The 17113-nt window shown below is 32.2% G+C and overlaps 1 protein-coding gene and 1 long non-coding RNA gene across 6 annotated transcripts; both read left to right on the top strand.

Moving 5' to 3' along the window:
• The first annotated feature begins 11092 nt into the window (after positions 1–11092).
• On the top strand, positions 11093–13950 carry LOC141648556 (uncharacterized). Of its 5 annotated transcripts, none has more exons than XR_012546046.1 (7): positions 11093–11358; positions 11532–11684; positions 12245–12301; positions 12669–12966; positions 13209–13338; positions 13505–13573; positions 13687–13950. It is a non-coding gene; the product is annotated as an uncharacterized LOC141648556 (long non-coding RNA). The 5 variants fall into 5 exon arrangements; XR_012546044.1 differs by having other exon boundaries at positions 11111–11358; positions 13186–13338; XR_012546045.1 differs by having other exon boundaries at positions 11148–11358; positions 12248–12301; positions 13186–13338.
• Positions 13951–15786: 1836 nt separating this feature from the next.
• LOC141646493 (pre-mRNA-splicing factor 38-like) lies at positions 15787–16911 on the top strand. Its single transcript, XM_074454369.1, has one exon. It carries the CDS (start codon positions 15881–15883, stop codon positions 16862–16864), a length of 984 nt encoding a protein of 327 aa, XP_074310470.1. The 5' UTR covers positions 15787–15880; the 3' UTR covers positions 16865–16911.
• Positions 16912–17113: the final 202 nt, after the last annotated feature.

Raw genomic sequence — 17113 nt, 5'->3', positions numbered from 1 at the left:
GGAGGATATTCGTGAACGACTTAGTTTCTTCCATTGTCTTTGTCTTAATTTTATTCCGCGACGTCTCAATAGTTTAGCGCATGGGCTGGCTAAGCGAGCCCTGCGGATGTAAAACCTTTTCTTTACAGCTACCAAAAAAAAAAAAAAAAAAAAAAAAAAAAAATTGAGATAAAGAATGTTTATATTTGTTGAAAATATTTTGCATTATACCAAAACTAAAGACTTTGTGGAGATTTCCTTCACGCCAATGCTTTTTACCGGTTGGCGGTTACTTAGTTACTCCATTAGTCTATGGTCCATACTACAAGTATATAGACCATACATCATCTTTTAAGCTTCTCGAAAAGGAGCTTAGAGAACTATTTTCCGCCGTGTCGACCTTCCGCTTTATATTTTTTATTTTTCAAGAAACAATTGTAAGCAATAAATGAAACTCTTGAGCAAAATAAATGTAAAAAAAAAAAAGAAGATGAAATCATAGAAGTATATAGTGTCTTTTTTATGGAACTTTTTTCACATACAGTTTTTTATTAACCTTCCATCTATATTATATAGATTAATTAAAACATGAATTGATCTTCTAATAAACTTTAATAATATTATATTAAATAAATTCAAAACTAACCGAATTTATATTAGTCTAAATAAAATAATAAATCTGACAAACAACTATCAAAAACTCATTTTACACAAATGGTCTTTCACGAAAAATTTGTATTAAAATACAACTTCGTTTTTTCATTTACAAATACTCTTTATTTCTCATTTACATTGGAACACTTTTTTTTTTCTTTTAGCAATTCTAATTAGTTGTCTCTTATCTTAATTAATAATTTATTACGAAAAAAAATATACAAATTTCTAATATTAAGTACTCATGGATACAAATCTACGTAAAACTTTGAATTTGAGTGGCATGAGTCATACGAGGACGAGATGAATTCATGGTACTTTCCACATATCTTTGTGTGTCACATCAAATTCCATGATTATTTCATTCATCATTATCATCGTCATCATCAACTCCATCTTAATTACATACTATTTTAGATTCAATTATTATGAAATTATGGTAGTTTATAAAATAAACTAGATTTTGTGCCCGTGCGTTGCACGGTTTCTAAATAATGTTTTATTTTTAACTAAAGTGGTAGAATATGTAAGTTCTTGAATGTGAGAACGGTAAATTTGCTATCGTAAAGTAACTAATGACTTTGAAAATAAGTGTAGTCGACGTTGTGAATTAATTTAAGTTAGTCTCTCTAATTTCAATTAGTCTTTTGTACGATTGTTGTGTTATATACTGCTCCGTATTATACGGTCTTCATTGGCATATTATGAAATCTTTATTGTCATCTTAGATATGTATGATCGTGTTTGTCTGCCCTAATTATAATCAGCAAGTCTCAATTGTGACGATGTTTTGACCCGTCGTAAGTTTGTGATGGATATACCCGTTATAAATGAGAATATGTGAATTATAATATGATAAGGATTCATATATGACAAACTTCACCCGTGTAAAAAAACTGCAATTAGTGAAGAACTTATACAATTATGTGGCACACACCGCCGCTTCCATAGTCTTGCTTCCTCTTCTAAATTGATTCTCAAATAACCAAGAGATGGAATAGTTGGCTGAAAGACATGCGCTATTTCAACCAAGAGAATGGACTCAAAAATCAAAATACTACAAAAGCATCATAATCAAGTGGTTTTAGAAGCCCATATACTACGTCTGATAAATTTGTTTTTACCGGGTCCAATGATTTGGTGGACGTAACATTGCATGACACCAAGTTTATTATTATTGTTAGTTTAGTTATGCTTAACACGGTAATCAAAAGAGCAGAAATCATTGACGAAAGTAATGAACTGATTAGTATCTGAAACAATATTTTTGTAGATTAAAAAAAAAATACAACTGAAAACTACTCGATTATTATAAAATTTATTATAAAGTCTATCTTATATTCCTTAATTTATTTATACAATTTTTTGTGAGATCAATAACAGCGCAAGAAACAAACAAAAGACTTGAAAGCAAATAATAGAGAAGAGACGCAAGAAAAAAGTTCTAGGTGTTTTAATCTCTAAGATGCATGTATATATATATACACACAATAAAATTGTAGTGTTTGCATTAACATAGGTTTTGACTACTATGGATATACGGCTAACTTAATATATACGTTAATATATTATCTTTTATTCTATCTTTTAAGATTAAGATTTATTTTTGGTATTTATTAATATGGTACTTATCTTTTTAGATTAAGATTAATATTTACAAATTCTGTTTTTTTCTACGACTAATATTATTATTTTAATTAGAGAATAATAATTTGATTAGTGTTGTAGTTTCAAAAAGTTCCTACTCAAGTTTCTATCTTCTTTTCCGATTTGATACGTTGATTATATTATAATGACTTATATATATACTACACTTCATTATAGTAGTCTTCTATTTGGAGTAAAATATAGACTATATATTTATTTATAGTCAAACTCTTATCTTGTTATAGCAATAATCAAGTATGCAATTTGTCAACTAAGGCCCTGTTCTTTCTGGCTTTTTAGAGCTGAATTGAACTGAATGGAGCTGAACTGAACTGAACTGAGCTGAACTGAACTGAATGGAGCTGAACTGAACTGAACTGAATGGAGCTGAGCTGGACTGAACTGAACTGAATAGAGCTGAGCTGAACTGAACTGAACTGAATAAAGCTGAATTGAGCTGAACTGAACTGAAATAATCATATTAATATTAATAATAATAATATTTAATATTATTGTTATTATCAACTGTACTAATAATAATATTCATAGTATAATACTATTTATACTAAAATTAATATTTTTAAGAAAAAAAATTATAATATTATACTCCCTCTGTCCCGGTAATTTGTTGTCCTATTTCATTTTGGGGTGTCTCATTCAATTATTGTCCTTTCTATTTTAAGAATGAACTTGATGAGCAATTTGATCATTCACACTCAATTTGGTCCGCTTGTCATTTATAATTGGCCCCTCCTCTTTCCTTGGTCTTTGTGCCAAAAACCAAAGGACAACAATTGACCGGGATAGAGGGAGGAGTATATGAATAATCATAAATTATAATAATGAAAAAATAGTAATTTTTTACTAATAATATTCTTAATAACAATAATAAATAATAATGTCAATATTAATAATGATATTCGCTATGAATACGCCTTATCGATTCGCGATTCGCTTATAGAAAATGTGTTATATGTATTTTCAGTAATCAGTTGATAGAATTCGCTTTTAACAATTCGTGATTCGTAGAGTATCAAGCGAATCCGTAACCATGTTGGCAAGCGTGTTGACTTGTATGACCCCGTATTGGCTATTGGGTCAAGTCGGTTGGGCGTGCCCCATCAATAATATTAATAATAAATGTTATTAATTTTAATAATAATACCAATAATTATAACAACCACAACAACAACAATACTAATAATAATAATAATAACAATAATAATAATAAATAATATTATTATTAACATTAATAACATTATTATTCATTTTAACAACAACAACAACAACAACAACAACATTATTATTCATTTTAATAATAATATTCATAATAATAATAATAATAAATAAATTATTAATAACATTATTATTAAATATAATAATAATAATAATAATAATAATAAAGAATAATATTAAAAAATAGTATTATTGATAACAAAATTAATAATAACTATTAAATTTAAGATGAGTAAAGGTAAATGAAATAAACTTAATGGAATGAATCGAATCAATCAATCAATGGAGCTGAAATGAGCTTGAATCAATCGAATCGAATGAGCCGAATCAATCGAATCGAATCGAATGGAATGAATCGAATCGAATCGAAATTAATCAATCAAGAAGTGAAAATAAAATAATGAAAAAATGCGCTAATACAGAGACCAAGACAATTTATCAAACAACGCCGTGGTGTGATGGCATATATGGGGAGTACATGCATATCGATCCAAAATGTGGGCTTTGCAACTGAAAGATGCTTCAAAGATAATTATGTACATATCAAGACCAAATAAACTATGCAGTATATCAACCATACCTTTACGAATAAGATTCTCCATACATGAAGTCAACAACTCACTCTATATGCTTGACTTTATCTGTACCTGAAATTTCACCCAAAGACTATTAATTGATACATATGACACTTAATATAAAATTTATCATGTAATGCTACAGGCTTTTATAAAAAGAAATTTTAATAAACACCATGTCGCAATATATACGAAAAGATAGCTTCACGAAAGACTGTCTTACATTAGCATAAAGCGAGACATAATATATAAAACATAATAGAAGCAAGAAAAAGGAGGTGGAAAAAAAACTTGCACATAAAAACAAATAAAAAAAGTAAGATACTTGTTTATAAGGACAAAAAAGGTTGATTTGCACTCGTAATGTTTATATAGTACGCTGGACTTCACATTTAGTTCCTGAAAAGTAAAAAATAAAAATATTTTACGGAGTTAGTAACAAATAAACTCCATAGTTATTTAAATTATAAAAGCAAATCCTATACTGATGATAACTCCCGAATAGTTGACCGATGCTCCTATCCGCCGTCCGTGGCTTGCAAAATTGATTACCTTCATTATTTCCTGAAAAATCAGAAAAATTACAAAAATAAGATCTCATAGTACAATATGATCTGTGCACAGAAATTAACTTGATGCATTACATTAAAAATTAGGGTTATGCTCAAGTTTTAGGGATGGGGGACGTTTAAAGTTTAATGGTCAGACGGTTTATATACACCTTCTATGCGGCTGGATAATGACTCGTGACATTAGCTGTCAAGTTTGGCTAATTTTAAATACTGCTAATCCTTTAAATTTGAAATTTTAGTATTGTTAGGAATGTATTAATAGATTATATATGTATTTGAGTGCTTCTACGATTGGTATATATAGATAGATTATCTTCAGCTCAGTTTATTATTAAAAATAAAAATCGTGTTTTAAAATAGTTGGAGTCTCTAGAATTGCCTGAAAAAAGTCTCTTTTATATATATATATTGATTTACGATACATTATACACGGAAGAGGTTGAGGATTACACAACATTAGGCTAGGGCATTATTAGAAACATAACAAATAGAGTATACGCGTAAAACAATTTTTCAACGATGGACCTTCAATTCAACTTACACAACTAAAAAAAAAGCATAGTACCATTTATACCAAAATTATAGATTATGTGGAGATTTGCTCAAGGTCAATGCTTTTTATGCTCAAATGCATAATTATTCGGGTTTAGATCGATTATCCGTCTTATTCGGCTATTCGGGCCGGGTTTTGCCGATTTCGAGTGTAGGGTAAATCGGATCCGTTTTCTCGAGTCAGACCAGGTTTTGTCGGGTCTATTTGTCTCTCTTACACATCTAGTCTAGCCTATAAATAAGAGATCATGGAAAACACAAAAAATATCCCCTCTTACTCTCTTACTCTTACTCTATTAGCCTAATTGCAATTTGCAACTCATATTCATAAACTCGTACCAAACAACAAAAAAATGGGAAACAAACAACTTATTACACTATTTTTTGTAACTATACTGCTCTTTGCCTTCACCCAAGTATGTGTATCGACACAAACTTTAACTCTCGACCTAAATGGTACACCGACCAAGGTTGCTTATAACAAACTCATAAACGAAATCCGCCAATTTGCAAAAGGGAAATTGGAATATGATGGGATCCCTATTGGATAATATTGGAGAATAATATCTATATATTTGGATATTATTGAGTCAAACATATCCTAGCTTATTTAGTTAATCGTATAATTAGTTACCATGTTTATGGGCTTAACTTAGGGAAGTGTATATTACGTCTTGCGTATATAAACCATGACTTGTACCTTCTGTTAATCAATCAACTTACGATTAATCTTTTTCCACTTCCTCCGTCATTTAGTTCTTCATGGCATCAGAGCACTGATCCTGGCTCTTTGCTTTTTTCACAAAAAAAAAAAAAAAAAAAAAAAAAAAAAAAACAAATCCTTCGAAATGACACAGGGAGACGGAACTTTAATCAAATCCGATCAAAAACCAGAGCACATACCCCCTTCCTCACCTTTATATTTACATCCAAGTGAGAGCCCCAATCTATCTCTACCTCAAATAATTTTTGATGGAGATAATTATCAGTTGTAGGCGGATGCGATACGGAACGGTCTCGATGCTAAAAACAAATTAAGTTTCATCGAGGGTACCGTGAAAAGGCCGGTGGTTGTGGAAGGCGAGGTAGAGAATCTTGAAGCCATCACAGGAAGAGGTCGAGGTCGTGGTCACTATGGTGGCCGTGGAAGAGGCGGGAGAGGCCGTGGAGGTTCCAGCCAACAAGCACATGCCGCGACAACCAGTGAAGAAGGAAAACAGGGGTTCACACCTGATGAAATGGTTCAATTGCGAATGGTATTAAACAATAAGGTAGAAGATAGTCAGCCAAAATCAGGTATGAATAATGAAAGATATGGTCATTGGTTACTCGATTGCGGATGCTCGCACCATATGACAGGTAGACGAGATTTGCTAGATGACATTTGGCATGGCACAAAATCTACTGTAAGCCTGTCTGATGGGTCACAAATTGTGACGGAAGAGCATGGCAGAGTGACGTTAAGTGACAATTTTACACTTAAAGACGTTCTTTTTGAAAAAAATGGTGTACTTAGTATGTTATTTATCCTACATTGAAAAGTAATGTAAATGTGGTGAATATATTATGTATAAATATTAGAATTGTTCCACATCGAAAGATTACCATAAGGTAGGGTGATCTTATGATTATAAATAGAAGTCATAACCCAAACTCTTTTGATTCTCTTAAGTATTGTCAGAGAGAGCTCTTAAAAGAGTTTGTATTACTACTGTCTCTACAATAATGATTTCTAACCTAAGTTAATCTTTGGAAAATCTTTTAGTTATTATAATATATATACTCTGTATTTCTTATTTTATATTCAAGTGATGTTTCTAATTTTTATATAAAAAATTGTACATTTCATTTGGCAAAATAATGTTGGTAAAAAAATTATGAAAATAATATTATTAGATTCATGGTAAGAAATGCTATCATTAGAGTATATATATAGATTTCATATAATTTGCACATATTAAAGATGGTGTATTTCATAGTATGTTATATGTCTCATGTTGAAAAATAATATAGGTGTGACAAATATACTACATATAAAAAATAAAATTTTCCCACATCTAATTATAACATAAGGTGGGTTATTCTATGATTATAAATTGGAGGTATTCTTGGAAATTAGGCATCAACCCAAAATCTTTTGAGTCTCTTAATTATTGTCTTGGAGAGCTCTTAAAAGTTTATATTATTATATTTTCTACCTATAGATTTTATATGCCCCACATTGAAAAATAATTTAGGTGTGGTAAATATACTACATATAAATAATATAATTAGAATTGTGTTAAAAAAACTCTATCATTAGAGTATATGTTCATATCATTTGCACATATTTTAATTATGATAAAAAAAACGTATGAAATTAATAGATAATATAGTATTTGCTTATTATTAAATCGGGTTGGATGTCGAATTAGGTTAATAAATATGGTGTACTTAAAATATGTTATTCGTCTCACATATATACTATATACTATATACTATATTTGTTATGATTCTAATAATGTCATAGTCTATTTGTTATGTTACATGTATAATGTGTTATCGTAAATCCGTTTTATAAAGAATTATTCATTTATCTTTTTTAGGATAATATATCTTATAATTAAAATCAAGGAAATAAAGATTTACTCCGTCAGTTCATTTTAAATATTCAATTGTTGTAAAAAAAATAACCTCCTTCAATTAGGATACTTGAAATTTTCGATACCCTATATATGCTCCTCGAGTGACAATAGTAACACGGTATCACGTAATGATATTTTAGTAGATGTGAAACGAACGTGTGCCACTCGCCTGGAAAACATCGGTATCTTCAACAATATTAGAGAGTTTAAGTTACATAAATTACCACTCGCCTAGAAAACGTCGGTATCCTCAATGTCAATGCTTTTTATGCTCAAACGCATAATTATTCGGTTGTAGATCAGTTATCAGTCTTATTCGGTCATTCGGGCCGGGTTCTGATCTAAGGGGGCGTCATTTGGGTCGATTTCGAGTGTGGGGTAAATCGGATCGGCTCTAGTCGGACTAGGTTTTGCCGGGTCTATTTGTCTCTCTTATACATTTAGCCTATAAATAAGAGATCAGGGGAAAACACATAAAATATACACTCTTACTTTTACTCTCTTAGCCTAATTGCAACTGATATTCATAAACTCCTACCAAACAAACAACATAAAATGGGAAACAAATAACTTACACTAATCTATGTAATTATATTGCTCTTACCCTTCACACAGGTTTGTGTTTCTACACAAACTCTAACTCTCGACTTGAATGGTACACCGTACACCTAACAAGGTTCCCTATAACAAACTGATAAACGAAATTCGCCAATTCGTAAAAGGCAAAGCAGAGTATGATGGTATCCCAATGATGGATCCGCCTTATATGTACATCCTACCTACATTATTGTTAAGCTACTAGCAAAGAGAGGGACAACGGATATAAGTTTGTTTGTTGCCATCAACAAGACAAAATTATACGTTCTTGGATATGCTGACGAGAGTACGAGGAAGGCCTTTTTCTTTTCGGACTTAAATGGAACCATCTATCTTTCCTGGTATGCAGTTGGTCAAGGAAATACTTCATTTTGGTAGTGGTTATTGTGATTTGGAAGGAAAGTCGAATACAAAAAGACAAACTTTGATATTGTCGTTGGATAAGTTAAAATTTTCTATGTTGACTCTACATGCTGAAGATGGCACGAAATAAAGTTTTATTCACGATCAAGCAACATTTATTATCTATGCCATTCAGGCATTCTCTAAGGCGGCACGTTTCAAGTACGTGCAAAAAAAATTCTTCACCCCCACCAAAACCCTTCCAGGGCCGGACTACAAAGTTTCGGTTCTAGAGAATACCTGGATAACTATAAGCAAAATGGTGAAAACTGTTGTTAATAGGAAACTAGTGCCCTCTATCATCTTAGTGCATGATAATGGTTCCATTTGGGTAGCTACCACAGTTAATGAAATTAAGCCAAAAATGGGCATTATATTGTATGTGTCGTGAGCTACCCAGTCGTAAGTAAGATGGCTATTAATGAAAATATTAAGTACCATATCATTCATGTAAATAAAAGTGGAATAATACAAAGAAATTCAACTATATAATAAAATTCAGTTAGCATAGCCAAGAGTTGCATTTTCTAGTGCATTAGGTAAGAGCCATAATATCTGTTGATTTTTTATACATAATTCATATGAAAACATCAAAAGCTAAGCATGATGAAAACGTCGGAAACATTTGTGTAATTTACTATCATAGGGAGTCACAGTAATGATGAACTAAAAACTATGGTATATAGGTAATCAAGGTGTTCGAGTACTAATTACAGTAGCCTTTGGTCCTATAAGCATACCAATATAATTTCTGAAATAGAAAAGGAGTAAAAATTTTATGAGGAAAAATTGGTAATTGTATTTAATTTCCATATTATTTTAAGGGGAAAGTTTTGGAATTTGGTAAATATGGTAACAATATTTTCAGGTAAATCAAGAGAAATTAGAATTTCGGGCAAACATATTTACTAACCTTAATTAGATGAAGTCACTTATGGATCTTTTTAAAATGATTCCTCAAACTAATATAATATAATATAATATAATATAATATAATATAATATAATATAATATAATATAATATAATATAATATAATATAATATAACGTAGTTGCTCATTTATGTACGAGTTTTACTCATTCATGAAATTTTTTTCATTATATACCCCTTTGCCTAGAAATGGACAAAAAAAATACTCTCTCTAATTCTCTTCCTCACAAAATTAATCAAATCCACAAAATTATTCGAAAATCTGTCAAACTACACAATTATGGATGCCAATTCTCGTATTGATCAAGTAATAATTCTAATTTTAATTTTATTAATTATATTATATAAAATTAAGGAACTAATTTACACTAGTTAAATTAGGGTTTGTTTAAACACAAATGATAAACAAATACAATTGTGACTAGACAAAAGACAACGTCCAGTTCATGAATACTTGCAATTATAATTTCGATTACATTGCATAACTTATATTCTAATGTTCTATACAACAATCACAAGAAACTCAATTGAAGATTCGACGGAGCAAGAAACAATGGAGTGAATTCCAACGAAAGATGCATCAAATGTTGAAAAAATTGATGTGAATTAGTTCACCGTCCTTTCCACTACCAATTGTACTTACAATTCATATGATTCTTAATTTGAATGAGGGTTGTTAGAGAGAGTTGTTGAGATTCTCTATGCTTGCTGTTCATGATGCCGCTGCCGCCCGACGACCAAATTTTCGTGAAAATCAAGCAAAATTTCTCTTATACGTTGCTCAAGCATTTTTCGAGGCACGCTTCCAGTACGTGCAAGAAAAGTTTACCGCACTAAAGATCCTCCGAACTAGAAACTTCCGTCATTGGAGAATGCATGGTATCCTATTAACAGTGGTGTTAAGAACGCATCAAAAAGAAGTTGGAGCCCTCTATCATATTGCCTACATCGCAATGGCTCTAGGTTGGAAGTTAAAAGCGTGGATGAGATCAAACCATATATATATGGGCATTCTACTATATGTGGCATGAGCCCCATGATCTACCCAGGTCTGGTTGATGGTTCTTAGCAATCACGAACTAATAAATAATGTATATATGTTAATAAATAATGTTTAGGTTTAATTGACAAATAATCACTACTACAAAACTCCCTATGGACATCACTTAATGGACATCGAATATCTAAAAAAACTGATGTATAAATAATAGACATCAGAGTTTTAGAAAAAACCGATGTATATGTGATTTAATATGCATCAGCCTTTTAATAAAACTGATGTCCATCAAAACTGGCCATAAATAGACATGGTATATTATTATATCAGATGTCCATTTGATTCACCCAAAATAAGACTTAAAACAACTCCGTACCCAACTATCACACTACTCGCTTATTCACTACGACTTCTTCTCCTAACTCCAGCACTCTCGCACTCCCAAGTCCCAACCCGAACATTCTCGACTACTGCTACTCACTATGACCGGTACTAGTCCACCAGTGACTTCTTCATCGACATCAACGGCAACCGCAGTCGTTCATTCCCCACGTCCACCCCTTCCATTTCGTCGATGTTCTCGATTTCCAACGGTTTCTTTCTTCTCCATCCTTTTTTTCCAATTTCTTTGTTGATTTCATTATTAACCTGATTTATTCTTACATTAATCTTATCTCTTGATTAATTGTTTGATTTTGTTTTGATGAAATTGTTTAATTTGCTGGAAAGTAAAACCCTAATTTTGATGAAATTGGGTTTTTATTAGGGTGAACCGTATATGTTGCTACACATACAGAGTCAAGGGAAGGGATAGACTCCATATGAAAGAAGGGGGACTATTCATCCCATATGTCTTGCGTGAATTAAGGGCGACCACCGGAGTACTACTCGACACTATTGCTCCTCGCCCCTCTTTTAGGTTTGATTAATTTCTTCTCCAACTTTGGTTAATCGCCATTTTTTTTTTTGTATTAAGTTTTTTTGTGAGGCAAATTGGTTTAGTTTGGATGAGTATTGGGAGTATTGAGTACATTGTCTATTCAACAGCATCCCAATTTTGTAGCTTGAGATTTAGCGTTTACCTCTTAACTTCCTAATTTCCCCACTGCCTTGAATGGCTTGAGGATTGTGGGCGAGAGAAAATTCTTGGAAAGTGCATTGATTGTAACAATGGCAGTGACATTTCCCCACTACCTTGAATCGCTCATTCACATCATGTGGTAAGGGGAGTTGGGTTAGATGACTGATAATGAACTTTGCTTAATGGATTGCATTGTCATTTTCTTTGGGTTCATTTCATATTTGAGTGCTAGTATGATCTAACGAGAAGTTGAATAACTCGGAAATTGAAATAGGTTAGATGCAATGGACAAAAGGATTGCTAAAATAGTATAGTTGTTCACTATTTTGCCAAAACTGTTGCTCTTCATATTCTGATATCTCTTACGCATGATGGTGAGTTGTGTGATTTTTTCTTAGTAGGCCATACGAAAATTGGAGAAGTAATAAAATTTGAGTATGGGTTGAACTTATGAGGTAATGAACTATCTATTTCTCTAATTCGGCTATTGTTTCATGCAATTTTAGACCTTTCTCTTTATAGAACAAGTTTTTGTGTTTATCTTGCAGCAAAAACTGTTTGAGTAATTCTAGTTAGATTGTTAGGGACTACAACTTGAACAGCGACTAGAGATTTTAAATCATGCAATTTTAGACCTTTCTTTATTCGTTTCATGCAATTTTATACTTCAATATTTTAGTATGGTATCCTTCAATATTTTAAATCATGCAATCTTAGGGACTACAACTTGAACAGCGACTAGAGTAATTCTAGTATGGTATCCTTCAATAGTTTATACTTGGAATCAATTATACGTTTCTTATCGTTTATTCTTACCTGCAGAGAGCCGCTCATAAACACCTGTCCCGTTTGTAGCGAGGTTCTTGATAGCTGCAATTGGGTAGGCAGTATGGTTCATATGACCTTGTGTTTCAACGAAGGGACTTGGAACAATGTCATGATTGGGGGTTTCTTAACAGATAAGCAGGCTTCATATGGGGAAGTGTTTGTCACAATTCTTTATACCACATTTTGAAAATGTTTATATTTATAAGCATTAGGTAAATCAATTTTATCTCTATGACTCTACAGGATCAGATCAACTTATCTGAAGTCAAATACCCATTGGATCATTTTTAAGGTATGTAGTTCAAGTAGACGTTTAAACTTCAATCTTGTTGCATTATTCAGCAATATCTAACAATCTTGGATTTAGCTATTACTGGGGATGAGATATATATCTGGGTTCACTTCTACTAGTGTTGTTGACATTTTTCGCAATTAACATTCTGCAGCATCTAGTCAAACCCATCTAGTCAAACCTGTGCCAATTACTCAGCTGACAGATTCTTTTTTACAGACTTTTAATGAATTTTTCATTAGGGAATTGAAGCCTGAGATGAGAGCGGTTGCATATAAGGATCGTGATGATGTTGCAGTATGTGCCGCTGTAAGGGTACATGGTAATTATTTTGGCCAATTGAAGCTGTTGAAGCTCATGGCTCCATCGCAGGTGAGCTGCTTATAACGGATGTCTGGCGACGTAGCTTCATTAAAGACTAAAAATGTTATTCTGCCATTACCATAACATTAGGTCTAATTATTGTTCTTTTGTCTTCTGTGTTCTATCTTAGGCCCAATTTTTTTCATTTCTCTAATATTGTGGAATTGAAACGCAGGACGTGATGTTGAATTAGATGACATGTTTGAGCTTTTAATAGACGGTTCATCCGTATTGTAACTGAACTGTACGCTCTTGATCCTAATCCTAAATGTGTCGATAAATTTTATACTTTTGTACATCTAGTCATATTTCCTATTAGTGTCTCGAGAATTCTAATTACCTTCATAATTTGGACAGGTTAAGGCAGTAAGGCTTATGGGGAGGGGCTATGCCGATTTATTGCTAATGAGGATCTACTATGCAAAATCAAGAGTACTAATTGCCGCCATTTGGTCGAGGACCTTTTTTTTACATCGAGTTATGTTATAACTTGGTTTCTATTTTTGTTGATAGGTTAGTTGTCTTAATAAATTTGGATCTTTTCGTAATTGACTTCAGATAATCGATTGATTGTATAAACATATTTGTTGATTATTGAATCATCTTTTGCATTTGTGATCATGTGTAGTAGTAATGTATTGGGTAATAATTTAGTAATATATATTTTTTTTTTTATAAAAATTAATAATTATAAACATCGGATTTTTATAAAAAACCGATGTCTATATTTTACAATAGACATCAGACTATTTAGATATCTGATGCCTATGGCAAGTAATGGACATCGACTTCCAAAAAGGTCGATGTCCGTTGATCAAATAGACATCGGTTTTCCTAAAAATCTGATGTCCATTGATCAAATAGACATCGGTTTTCCTAAAAATCCGATGTCCATTGATCAAATAGACATCGGTTTTCCTAAAAATCCGATGTGCAAATTTTAATGGACATCGGTTTAAAATCCGATGTCCATTACTCCATAATGGACATGACCAAACTCTACATCGGTTGTGTATCCGATGTCCATATAGTGAAAAGTCCGATGTCCATCACAAGTTTTGTAGTAGTGAATGTTGTGCTACCCAAGTAAAACATTATTTGTTGCATTCATTATGAAACCAAGTAAGTAAGTAAACGAAGCTACTAAATATGCTGTAAAATAAGAAATTATAGCATCTATGATGTCTGCTATCTATCTCTTATGCAAAACGGTGTTCTGATAAACTTAATAAAGTTAATGTTTGAGATGAGTTGAAGAAGATTTTAGGTGTTGTTTTGCTTGGATTGAGACTTGAAATGGTTGCTCTGGCTTTAGTCAAACGTATATAATGCATGCGGTTTGTATAGAATTTTACATTTAAGTGTATTACTTATATAGTTTAAATTGACTACTCATTAATATTCATATTCACCTCCTTATATTTTGTTTAGATAAAAAAAAATTGATTGCAAAACTAATCAATAAAATTGAGTAGTGTCAAGAAATATGTAATTTAATGAGAATATGTACTCAATCTAATGATTACAGTTTATAAATTTTACAAATTATTTTAAAGAAGTTTTGGGTCACGAAACCAATAATACTTCGTAACACTTTATAATTTTGTTTTATACGGGATAAGCATGTGTCAAGTCAATTATCTAACAAATAGACCAATGAAAATATAGCATTTTGTAGTTTATAATTTTATATCAACTTTGTATATTTTTTATTTAAAAGGTTATACTTTAAAGTTTAATGAAAAAATTATTATCAGATGGAAAAGTATATGTTTTAATGAAGCGATATAGTTTAAAAAAAGTAAATGTCATTTATTTTCTAATTTAAGAGGGTTCAATTTGAATATGTTAAGAGTAACAAATATTACTCATTCACACTTCACTGTGTTCGCGTGTCTAACACTTGGAAATAACTGTATCCGACTCCCAGACATTTTATCGTATCTTGCACTTGTAATTCAGTTAGAGTAACATATCATTGCATTATCGATTGCTGGGATCAATTTCTTACTCCGCCACTAAATAATCGTTGATCCACCTGTTTTTTACTTGAACCAGTCTCAAAACCCATATTTGCCCGACCCATGTTTCACTCAACACATAACCCGCCCATTACTTGGAGTATAGTAACATAGTTTCATTGTCACTGAACAATTTATATTTTCCTTATTCCGAGTTTAGAACATTTGCATATACTCCTTCTGTCCCGGTCATTTATTATCCTTTTCTATATTGGGGTGTTTAGTCAATTGTTATCCTTTCTATTTTAAGAATAAATTTGGCGAGCAATTTTATCATTAACACTCAATTTGTTCCACTTGTCATTTAGTAATTGGTCAATTACTCTTTCCGACAAAATTAGTTTAGGTAAGATTGTATCTTTCCTTTTATCTACCGGCGTTATTGTATAAATACCTATGTATTCTATTAAATAATACACAATTCAATCAATTCTTTCCCAATTCCCATACAAACTCTCCCTTCGTCCCATACCAAAAATTAGGGTTAGGGTTTAGGGTTTATCTACGAATCTATTAATCGAAACGCAACAATGGCGAATCGAACAGATCCATTAGCTAAGAACATAAGAGGGACAGATCCACAGAACTTAATTGATAAGATAATCCGTTCGAAGGTGCACGAGCACACATACTGGAAAGAACATTGTTTCGGTCTCACCGCCGAAACCCTAGTCGATAAAGCTATAGAGCTTAATCATATCGGTGGTACTTACGGTGGTAATCGTAAACCTACGCCTTTCTTATGCCTTGTATTGAAGATGCTTCAAATTCAACCTGAAAAAGACATCGTTGTCGAGTTTATCAAGAATGAAGATTATAAGTATGTGAGGATACTTGGAGCTTTCTATTTACGCTTGACCGGAACGGATACCGATGTGTATTTATATCTCGAACCTTTGTATAATGATTATCGAAAATTGCGAATGATGAATCAAGATGGACGGTTTTGTTTGATCCATGTTGATGAGTTTATTGATGATTTGATTAATAAAGATTATTTGTGTGATATTGCAATGCCGCGAATAAAGAAAAGATGGAATCTTGAAAATATTGGGATTCTGGTGCCGAGAATAAGTGCCTTAGAGGATGAAATTGACGAAGAGGAGGAGGATGAGATGGATGTAGATGATGAACGTGAAAACGATTATCGTGGTAGAAGTCCGATTAGAGATAGAGACAGGGACTACAGAGGCCGAGATAGAGATAGAGACAGGGACTACAGAGGCCGAGATAGAGATAGAGACAGGGACTACAGAGGCCGAGATAGAGACAGGGACTACAGAGATAGGGATTGTGACAGTGACTATGATAGTGATCGTGGAAGAGGTCGAGATAGAGACAGGGACTACAGAGATAGGGACCGGGATCGTTATCGTAAGAGGAATTATGCCCGAAGAAGAAGCCCTAGAAGGCATGGAGATGATTATGATGATGGAACTGACCACCCTGATCCTGAAATTGCAGAGGCTAATAAGTTGCGGGCGAAACTCGGGTTAAAACCTTTGAGATTATAGATAGATACACTTCTTGGAAGTGCATTTGTTTATGCCTCTGTTTTTTTTTTTTTTTTTTTTTTTTTTTTTTTTTTTTTCTGCCTCTGTTGGTTGTAAAATTCTGAACATCTGCTGTTTTCGTGATGTATGAAAGTATTGATTCAGAATATTACAAATTTTCGTGATGTATGGAAGTATTGATTCAGAATATTACAAATTTAGACGGGTTACGAATTACCATGTTTTGTTACTGTCTATCATCCCTTCAGT

The sequence above is a fragment of the Silene latifolia genome, chromosome 3 (genome assembly GCF_048544455.1).
Source record: "Silene latifolia isolate original U9 population chromosome 3, ASM4854445v1, whole genome shotgun sequence".
In the NCBI taxonomy this organism is placed as follows: domain Eukaryota; kingdom Viridiplantae; phylum Streptophyta; class Magnoliopsida; order Caryophyllales; family Caryophyllaceae; genus Silene; species Silene latifolia.
The sequence above is the reverse complement of the archived record's forward strand: the minus strand, read 5'-3'. Positions and strand labels throughout refer to the sequence as shown.